Source organism: Drosophila ananassae, chromosome XR (assembly GCF_017639315.1).
Source record: "Drosophila ananassae strain 14024-0371.13 chromosome XR, ASM1763931v2, whole genome shotgun sequence".
NCBI lineage: Eukaryota > Metazoa > Arthropoda > Insecta > Diptera > Drosophilidae > Drosophila > Drosophila ananassae.
This window is the reverse complement of record NC_057932.1, coordinates 4,380,982-4,392,222: the sequence shown is the minus strand read 5'-3', so window position 1 is coordinate 4,392,222 and position 11,241 is coordinate 4,380,982. Positions and strand designations below refer to the sequence as shown.

The following is an 11,241-nucleotide window of genomic DNA, read 5'->3' as shown; positions in this document are numbered from 1 at the left end:
AGTACAGATTTGAAGCTCTTAAAGATAAGCTGGGCAAATAGTAAAAGCCAAATCATTGTAGGGAACGACATAAAGAGAGTCAAAGGGTACTGATTGCAAGTTTCCAAAAAAAAAAAGGAATATAGAGTACAAGTCATGGTCATAATTGTCATAAATTACGAGCTCATAAATTACAAGTCATAATTTCAATAGATGAGCAGAATAGATCGAAATGAAAAAATAGTCTAGTTTAAAAAATAAAAATAGTACATTTTAAGGATATGTTAAGGATATGATCATAGATGACTGGGCACTGTTGGAATTAAAGAAAAAGTTTCTTGTAAAGCATGCCAGGTGGGGGAGCAGATTAAAAAGGTTTCAAAAGCAATGACATCAAGGCCTGCTGTGGACCCCATCTATAAAATCTACAATCATTAGTCAAAAGTAATGCCCGAGATGTGTTTAATTTGGACACACCTTCCGACCCAACATGTCTTGCCAGAAAATCATTTTGCAATAAATGTTAAAGATCGGTCATTTTGATAAGATGGGGCGAACTAATATAAGGGGCTTCTTCTGTAAACTTCTGTAAACCAGAGGCATCGACAAATTTCTACCCCTTTCGGAATGAGCTTTTATCAATCGGTTCGCTGTTACTGAGGGGAAATCGAATATTAGTTCCATCACCATTAAGAGCACAATCACTAGAATTAGCATATGGGGGACACCCAGGAGAAACAGCAATGAAGCGTTGCCCGAGATCAAAAGGTTTGGTGGCCCCCATAAAGGGAAACATAAAGAGAAAAAGTGACTGACAACAAAAGAGGGGAAAGAAAGAGTGACATCAAGGTGGGTGACAAGGTTTTCCAGAAGAACGTGGTGTTTCCAAACAAGCTCACTCATACCTTCGAAATTACTGAATACACCATAATGGAAAAGCACAGGAATATAGCTGAAATAGTTGATCCAGGCAGCGACGAAGCACTGCCAGAGAAAGAAAGGACTGATCAACAGGGAAGCACTCGAAAGTAAAGCGGCAACGAGGAAAGTCACTGCGGAAGAAGTTACCACGACACGTATTATTATTATTGACAATGACTATTAATAAGGACTATAACTATTATAAATGTAAACCCGAAGCCCCCTACTAATTCAGGGTGGAATAGCGGGTCATTACAAAGCTGATCAAAAAAAGGGGATAACAAAGACAGCGAGCTGGAGAAGGTACCCATGTCTTTTATCACAAATGAGCGTGCTGAACAGTCTACAGAAGCGCGCAAGCCCCCGACTTGAGATAATTCCTTTATGCCGGATCCGTCAGCCTAACTTATTGATGTATTAAACAATCACTGAAGAGCTGAAAATGAGTTAGCGTATTTGCATGTCCCCGCGAGGTCCGTATGTGGCAATTCAAAACCTGGTTTCTCGATTACTATCGTTGCAGGCCAGTTCTATTGTGCTTTTATAAGATAGTGCGGCCCCTGACACCATAAACTGGATCCGATCAACTTAACAGGCAGGGCTCGAGATAAGAGATAAGATGTCACTTATTTTTGCGACGTATTTTTGCGCAAACCTGGCCGGCTCATCTTGGATCCAGGATAATATCACTGCCGAGTCGCAAATCAACAAACATCCTTCTCTCTGTATGCGCCTAGACTGAACCTAAGCCATCACTCTCGCCAACAACTCAGATCTAACCAACTCTCACACAGCTGGCGATACAGTAGCCTTGAATCTTTAAGAGAGCTTCAGAAATAAGCGCAAGCCGCGGAAATCCGGCACGTTGGATGTGACTCAAGCTCCGGAAAATCTCCTGCCACTCAGTGTAAAAAACCTGAGATAAGCTTTCATCCCAAGAAAGCTGCTCCCGATGCAGCTGCTGCAAGAATATTTTCGCCTTAGTAATAACTAGACCAACTAGGCCAAGTAGATCGTACAACCGAGCTCCGCCTCACCTTCTATATTTCCTCCAATATAAAATATTACCTCGATATCGAAATGCATCCTTCATAGATGATGTGATGAATAAGGGTATTTGGAATAGTGTCCCGAAGTACCACTACCACTAAACAAATCTACTCAATACAGAGAAAACTTTATTGGGAGTGAATTTTTGTTCATACTAAGTTGAGCAAAGATCAAGGAAAAAAATGAAATTAAGGAATAACTAATATATTTACTTTGAAGAGCTTTTACCATGTTATTAGGTAAAATGACTTAATTTATCTTTCCTCCTTCAAAATTTGTATCTTGCATTTCTTTAGACCTAAGTTTCAACCTGAGTCACTAAGGTATCAATCAACACATTAGGATGTTTATTCTATAGTACTAGTGGTTTGTTCCGAAAATTTCAACCACTACATTACTCATCGAGTTGCATACATATTTGTGTTAACAAACTCAAGCTGATCCATATAGTATTAAACAGAGAGATTTTCGACTAGGGAAGGTTGTTCAAAATGAGTCTAATAATAATATAATAAATTCAATAAAATTATTTCGAGTTTTTCCTTAAATCCAAAATTAAAACATGGTATGATCTACTGATTTCAATAAGAAAATAAAAATCTTCCATAGAAAAATGTTTGGGGAAAAATCATAGAAAACCAAAAATTAATGTAGAAAATCTGTGATTTCAACTTTGGATGCGTATTCCAAAGATATGGTAACTGCTAGATACAATTTTTTAATTTTAGTTGGTACACATACATTTCAAAAATGATATGTACTAGAAACAATGATGGTCATCGCCATTCAATATATGGTAAAATTTGATCAATTTCTTCTCTTAGGTGTACCGCGGAAACTGTGGGTGATAGAACCTATGTTTGTTCTGGACTTGGGTTCAGGGGAGCCTAAATTTTATGGAGCAGGTAAAATTATGCGTGGAGGGAAAAAAAAAGTTGGAAATTGTCGGCCTGTATAATCATTAAAAACTGAAATCTCCAATCTTATACATTTATTTTAGATTAACATTTATTTTACGATTACAAATTCCTATTAAAAGCTTTAACTATACCTAAATAAAATTTCAACTAAACATTTCAACCTTGAATGAGAATTTCCATGATATTATAAATGATTGATGCCATCTCACTTCACTCCTTTGATTCACAGCGAATGGTGCTGGTTTCTTTGACCGCTTTCATCTGTGTCGCGGGTCGATTATCGATAGTTAGTATTTAAGTAGAATTTTGTTATTGTGCACTCGTGAAGAGGTTGGGCACACTAGGATAGAAAATAATGGCGCGTGTGGTGAATTTGTCGTTGTTGTGATAGAGTGTGGGAGGTTAAACTGCGGTAAGCTTTGTTATTTATTATTCTTTCTTACCCTAATATGTATCCCCATAGAATAAAACATAAGTTGTACGCATACACATTGGCTTGTGTTTTGGAAGCGGGTTGCCCCATCGCCGCCGTACATTGTTTAAGGCATCTCCCACACGAGCGACGACAGAAGCTTTTATTCGCAGTCAGGCGACTGGCGACATTGTTTTGGAATAGCACCCTGGTGAGCGGATCGATATTGCCTGGACGACATGATGCACCATTCGCCCAGAAGGAGTCCCCGACTGAACGAGGGACAGAATATCGCACCGCAAGTAGATGGCAGCGTTTTGGCCCCGCAACCGTCGCAAGCCGGCGGCCGAGGCAGTGAAGCCCCGGCGTCATCAGCGTAGCTGGCAGCATCTGGAGCCACCAGGAAACCGAAGGATAGGATCGCCGAGTTGGAGAAGGAGTTGGAACGCGCTCGCAGCGCTAATATGGAACGGACTGACCCCGTTATTTCGAGTGAGGTTGGGGTAGGTCAGCCGCCATTAGCAACCGGCCTGACCGTGCCCAACGCAACATGTGTTTATTATGCGGCGTCAGAGAGACCGCCACCCTGGAGCGGATCTCAAACAGTACCGTGTTCACAGAACTGTACCACGAGGATTAATCAAGCATCGCCATTTTGCGCTACCGGCACTACTGTTCCAGCGCATGGTTTCGGGCTGCAGAATGAAGTGGCCGGCGGAACATCGATACGTGCGCCTTCTCCTGGAGACGGTGCTTGGGCGACGAGCATTGGAGGAACTGCACGCTGGACGCCTCGAAAGCTTCCTGAACTGCCTACGTTCGGAGGGAAGCCAGAGGACTGGCCCATTTTCTACTGCGCGTTTACGGAGACGACGCAAGCGTATGGTTGTACGGACTTGGAGAACAACCAAAGGCTACTGAAGGCGCTAAAGGACGACGCGCGTGAGACGGTGAAGTCGTTGTTGATTCACCCCAGCAATGCGAATGCAGCGGTGGAGCAGCTGCGATTCAGATACGGCCGACCGGAGCAACTAATACGCAGCCAGCTCAACAGCATTCGAGATGTGCCTGCAATTACGGAGCACAACCTGGGATAGCTCGTCGCATTCGCCACCCATGTCAGCAACCTCAAGGCTTTCCTACAGTCAGCGAAGGCGGAGCAGCACCTGGGTAACCCTATGCTGATGGTAGAGCTTGTGGCCAAGCTCCCAATAAGCAAACGAGTGGACTGGGCAAGGCACGCTGCAACTATTCAGCCCTATCCGACGATTGTGGACTTCAGTTCGTGGTTGATGGAACTAGCCAACGTGGTCTGCGTGGTGGCGGACATCGATGGAAAGGAGCCAAGGCGTCGATTGCTTCATGCCAGCGTCGACCGAGAGCAGGACGAGCAACAGGAGAGCTGCCGCAGGAATTGTCCAATTTGTGAAGGCCTTGGACAACATGCAGTTCGGGACTGCCAACGATTTATTGGAGCCACACCTACAGAGAGGTGGAGACTCGCAAGAAGACATCGCCTATGCTTCATGTGCTTGCAAAGCGGGCATATGACTGGATCCTGCGCTGCGTCAGAAGAGTGCCCCGTGAATGGATGCAGGAGGAAGCATCACCGTCTTCTTCATGAGGAAAACAACGAAGGCTTCAGGAGACCGCCACAGCGAGGCGGCAATTGGAGAGGCTACAACCGGCAGGCAGCCGGACCGAGGGAAGGCGTCCAAGTGAATGAAGGAGCAGCCTCATCCGTGGATGCCTCTGCGACCCCGGAGAGAAATTTGAGCTGTGTCGACGAGGACCGAGAACGACTTCTGTTCCGTGTATTGCCGGTGACGCTATACGGAGGTGGGAAGCAGGTGGATACGTACGCTCTTCTGGCTGAAGGTTCTTCGGTGACGATGGTCGAGAACGAGCTGGTTGCAGAGCTAGGCGTACAAGGAGTACGTCGTCAGCTGAACGTTCCGTGGTTCGGAGGCAGGGCCACAAGAGAGCCTACTAACGTGGTACGTCTGGAGATCAGTGGAGCAGGCAAGTCCTCCCGACATGTGCTGAGAAACGTCTATGCCATTTCGAGCTTGAGTCTGCCGATGCAGAGCCTGCACAGAAGGGATGTTAGGAGCGTGAACAAGGACGCTCGACTACCAATGAAGCCCTACGTAAATGCAGTGCCGAAGCTGCTTATTGGTTTGGACCATGGGCATCTAGGACTGCCATTGAAAACGAGACGGTTTGCCAGCGAGGGACCGTACGCGGCCGCAACCGAATTAGGATGGGTTGTTTTTGGGCCTGTAGAAGGACGACGAGACACGCCATCACCAAGGTCTTGTCTGCTAGCCACGTCGTTGGATGATAACGTGGAACGGATCGTCGAGGACTACTTCGAGATCGAGAACTTCGGTGTGAAGGCGGCGCCAGCGGCCGCAGCCAGCGACGACGTGAGGGCGCAGAAGATCCTGGAGGACACAACGGTGCGAGTTGGCCGCCGATACCAGACGGGATTATTGTGGAAAACTGATAACGTTGTGCTGCCACGTAGTTATGATATGGCGTACAATAGATTGGTCAACATAGAAAGGAAAATAAAGCGAGATGGGCAGTTCGCCCAAGAATATTCCCGGATTGTTAATGATTATGTCGACACGGGATACGCTCGGCGTCTGGAACGACAGGAGATCGATTCGGGAAGCGATAGAACCTGGTACTTGCCGCATTTTGGAGTGGAGAATCCCAACAAGCCAGGGAAGATCCGATTAGTATTCGACGCAGCGGCATGAGTTGGAGGAGTATCACTGAATTCTGCGCTAAGCAAGGGGCCGCAACACTATAAGGCCTTGGCATCTATCCTGTTCCATTTTAGGGAAGGTGCCGTCGGAGTCTGCAGCGACATTAAAGAAATGTTTCACCAGGTGCTGATCCGACCCGAGGATAGATGTGCGCAACGCTTTCTGTGGAGAGACGGGAATGACCAACGGGACCCCGACGTCTACGAGATGTGCGTGATGACCTTTGGAGCAGCATGCTCACCGAGTGCGGCGCATCACGTGAAGACAGTGAATGCCAAGCGATTCCTGGATTCGGATCCCAGAGCAGTCAAGGCCATCGTGGACTACCACTACGTGGATGACTATGTGGATAGCTTCGCCACAGAGAGCGAAGCCATCGAAGTATCTAGCAGAGTGAAGAAGATACATGCAGAAGGCGGTTTTGAGCTTTGCAAGTTCTCGTCCAGTTCGCCTACAGTGGAGAGGATGCTTGGACCCAGTGATCACGCCCAGAGTATTGGATGGGGTGAGGCCGAGCAAAAGATTTTGGGAATGCGGTGGCAGCCAGCCACGGACGACTTCAGGTTTCGAGTGAAGTACCACAAAGTCGCCCCCGTCGTGTCCGATGGAAAGAGAATTGCCACAAAAAGGGAATTCTTGAGTATGGTCATGTCAACGTTCGACCCCTTGGGATTCCTGTGTTGTCTAATGATAACAGCGAAGTTGTTGCTGCGAGAGGTCTGGAGGAGGAAGATCTCATGGGATGAACCACTACCGGCTGAAATGTACAACGCCTTTATGGACTGGCGTAAAGAGATGGAGAAAGTGGAACGTTTTCGGTGCCCACGTCACTACTTTGGATCCGGGCTGGTGAAGACTGTCGAGATGCACGTATTTGTGGATGCGAGTCAGTCGGCATTCGCATCAGTGGTCTACTGGAGGATCACGTACGAGGACGGCGACGTGCAAGTGAGGTTCGTGTGCGCAAAGACGAAGTGTGCACCGATGCGAACGATGACGATTCCACGGTTGGAGCTGCAGGCAGCAGTTCTAGGAACGAGGTTGATGGACACAGTCAGACAGGACCATAGTGTGGCCATTGCAGAGACTGTGCTATGGACGGATTCGAAGACAGTGCTGCGTTGGATTGGCAGCACACACCGACGCTACAAGCAGTTCGTAGGGAACAGAGTAGCCAAGATTCTGGAGTCGACGAAGGTGGCCCAATGGAGATGGCTACCATCCGCCGACAACGTGGCAGATGATGCAACTCGAGCGCAACGCAGCGTGGACCTAAGCGAGGAGTCACGCTGGTTAAGAGGACCGGCATTCCTGAGGAGACCAGCGGGCAGCTGGCCAGGAACTGCACCCACCGACGAAGCGGATGCAGAAGACGAAGAGGAGATGCCGGGTGAGTTCGTGCTTGTTGGAGCGAGTGACCCGTTCATATCGCTGGAGAGATTCTCAAGCTACAGGCGATTGCTGAGGACTACGGCTTGTGTCCTAAGGTTCATACGTCGATGCCGTGGACAACGAGATGAGCTGGAGAACTACGGCCTCAATGTAGCTGAGTGTGAAGCAGCTGAGGACTTGTTATTCCGTAGAGCACAACGTGAGGCGTTCCCCGATGAGGTGCAGGCCGCAGAGAAGGACTTGGACGTCGCTAAAGGAAGCGACATATGTGGACTGGCGCCATACCTAGATGGCAATGGAATCCTGCGAGCGTATGGCAGGATCGATGCGGCGCTATGTATACCTTACAGCGCCAGGAGGCCAGTGATCCTCTCCCACCGGCATGGTCTCACGGAGATGATTGTGCGCGACGCCCATGTGAGGATGAAGCATCAAAACGTGGATGCTACGATGGCGGAGATCCGGACCAGGTTCTGGATTACGAGACTACGAAGAGTGCTTCGTAGTGTGATCTCGGGATGCAGCGAGTGTAAGCTGCACAGAGCACGGCCGATGCCGCCGATTATGGGACCCCTGCCAGATGATCGTTTGGACGCCTATGGATGGCCGTTTAAGAGCACAGGCCTCGACTACTTTGGGCCGCTGCTAGTGACCGTTGCTCGGCACCAGGAGAAACGGTGGGTGGCCTTGTTTACGTGCCTGACGACCAGGGCGATTCATCTGGAACTGGCACATGACCTGTCGACTGATTCCTGCATTCCTGCAAGAGATTTGCGGAGATCTTCGAACCCGAGAGGATCCAGTCGGAGCTGTCAAGCAAGGGAATTGAGTGGATCTTCAACTGCCCAGCGAACCCATCAGAGGGTGGAGTCTGGGAGCGAATGGTGCAGTGCGTGAAGAGGGTGCTACGCCACACAGTGAAGGAAGTGGCGCCGAAGGAGCACGTCCTGGAGAGTTTCCTGATAGAGGCGGAGAATGTCGTTAATTCTCGTCCTCTCACCCATTTGCCAGTGAGTGCGGACCAGGAAGCCCCTCTCACACCCAATAATCTCCTCAAGGGAGCAGCTTGCCCACCGGATACCCCCGTCCTGGATGGAGGCCTCGTCAAGGAAGGAGCTACGCGGAAGCAGTGGCGCGTGGCAAGGATGTTGAGAGACCGATTCTGGAGGAGGTGGGTCTTGGAGTACCTACCCACGCTGACACGGAGAGAGAAGTGGTGCCGCAGAGAGAAGCCGATTCAACGAGGAGACATTGTCTTCGTTTGCGATCCAGCCATTCCGCGTCGAGACTGGCGGAAAGGCGTCGTGGGGGAGACCTTTGCTGGAACGGATGGTGAGGTCAGACGAGCCCGCGTTAGGATCATGGATGGAGATCGGACCCGCTGGATAATGCGCCCCGCTTCAAAGTTGGCGGCTTTGGATTTGAGTGAAGAAGTTCTTCACGGAGGTGGGGATGTCGCGGGTCGATTATCGATAGTTAGTATTTAAGTAGAATTTTGTTATTGTGCACTCGTGAAGAGGTTGGGCACACTAGGATAGAAAATAATGGCGCGTGTGGTGAATTTGTCGTTGTTGTGATAGAGTGTGGGAGGTTAAACTGCGGTAAGCTTTGTTATTTATTATTCTTTCTTACCCTAATATGTATCCCCATAGAATAAAACATAAGTTATACGCATACACATTGGCTTGCGTTTTGGAAGCGGGTTGCCCCATCGCCGCCGTACATTGTTTAAGGCATCTCCCACACGAGCGACGACAATCTGAATTTATTTGTTATACCCTTGCAGAGTCGATATACGCATGTCCGTCTGTCTGTCTGTCCGTCTGTCTGTCGGTTTCTACGCAAGCTAACCTCTCAGTTTTAGAGCTATTGAGTTGAAACTTTGCACACATCCTTCTTTTCTTTGCTGGTAGTATATAAGTCGGAACGGCCGGGATCGGTCGACTATATCCTATAGCTGCCATATAACTGAATGATCGGAAATTTCAAAACTTTGGTGTTTTTTAAGATAGGGGGTTTTTTAAGTTAGAGGGTTAGAGGGTATCCACACATGTTATATTTGGCAAAAATATCTTATGTACAAAATTTCATATGGATCGGCCGACTTTATCCTATAGCTGTTATAGAATGATCGGAATTGGCATAACTTTGATGTTTTTAAAGTTAGAAAGTTACAGATTTTATTTTATATTTTCAAAATAATTCGATTTGCTAAATTTCATAAGGATCGGACGACTATATTCTATAGCTGCCATATAACTGAACGATCGGAATTAGCATAATTTTGGTGTCTTTTAAGCTAGAATAATGGGACTTTCTACGGATTCTATTTTGGGCAATATAATTCGACCTGCCAATTTCATAAGGATCGGAAGACTATATCCTATAAACGACATATAACTGAACGATCGGAAATGGAACAACCTTAACTGCAAGGGTATATCAACTTCAGCTCCGCCCAAAGTTAGCTTTCCTTTCATGTTTTTTCTTTATTTTATAACACCGTGCGGAACTCGGTACGGGGTATCTATTGACTTCAATTTTTCTTCGATAGAGGTTAATTTGGAAGAATTGATTGATTTTGAATATTTCTGCGCAAAAATAATTTTGTCTGCTTCATCGATGATTCAGTTTTTAATCTTATCTGTCCGGTCTATCTAACAAACACCTGCCCAATGGTGACTCTCGGTGATTTTAATAAGATAATAATAGATAAGCAATAGATAAGTCTAAAATCAATAAATAAAGGAAATTATAACGTGAATCCGAGTGTAAGCATTCTTTAGCCGTCGTTTTTGCCAAAACTTCAATTGAAACAATTACTTTTGGTCGCTTTTTCTTAAATATAATAAAGCAATTTCCAAATAACCTAATTAATAAATTTGATTGGTCCGATTTTCTGGCATGCACTAATATAGATGTAGCCTTATGGAAAGGCTTTAAAAATATTTTTGACCCATGTGTGCCATGGAAATATCCCTTTGCTTCAAATAGCACAGTGCTTACATATAGGAGTTATATTCGTCTCTGACGGACTCATGTTACTCAAAGTTCGAAGCATTTTTATAACTTTGTAAAGACACAACGTAAACATGTTTCTTTTCCTCCTTTGCTTGCGTGCTATAATTGAGACTCCAGTAGCGTGTCATTTATATGATATTCGTACAGGAGTTGAGTCAATTTTATTTTGCTTTTATAATTGCTTCAAGCAACTGTATCACCATGTTCTAGTTTTGAACTAGTTTCTGCATGGTCGTTTGCATGAATGAAAATAAATTGATCATACTTTGTTGGAGAGTAAACATCAGTTTCCATTTTGCCCTGTAACTGTGCTTGGTCCTGTTGAGAGCTTTGTAGGCTAGGTTGAAATGGATTTCCCATCCCAGATCGTAGAGCATCTGCATTTTTATGGTGCATTGATGTCGCTTGTCTCATGTGACTCTTTTGCTCCGTGATTACCATACTATTACCATGCTATTGTTCGCCATTTGATTTTATTTGCAGTTTCCTCATGTTTTCGAATTGGGTCCTCCGTGTAGATAAAGCAATGAGCGGAGGTGTGGGCCTCACTGCAGACTACGTAGACACCCCGAAGTGTACAGTATAACCTAATGTGCCCATACTCTTGACAGTTATTTCATTACACGAGACCATTGCTTTTGTGCGACTGTTCGACTGTGATTATACGCTGGAATAGATATTGCAGGTCGTAGATCGGATGAACTTCATTTTCCTTCAACGATCTGCTATCTGGCTTCAGCACGACCTTGAAGAGTGATTGAGGCTTGTT

The 11,241-nt window shown here is 46.3% G+C and overlaps 1 protein-coding gene across 1 annotated transcript; it reads left to right on the top strand.

Annotated features, from left to right (window-relative positions):
* The first annotated feature begins 4,460 nt into the window (after window positions 1–4,460).
* Window positions 4,461–11,148, top strand: LOC123257647. The gene is made up of 4 exons (XM_044717466.1): window positions 4,461–5,974; window positions 6,134–8,128; window positions 8,221–8,897; window positions 11,084–11,148. The coding sequence occupies exons 1-4, from the start codon at window positions 4,461–4,463 to the stop codon at window positions 11,146–11,148; spliced, it is 4,251 nt and encodes a 1,416-aa protein (XP_044573401.1).
* The last annotated feature ends 93 nt before the right edge of the window (window positions 11,149–11,241 follow it).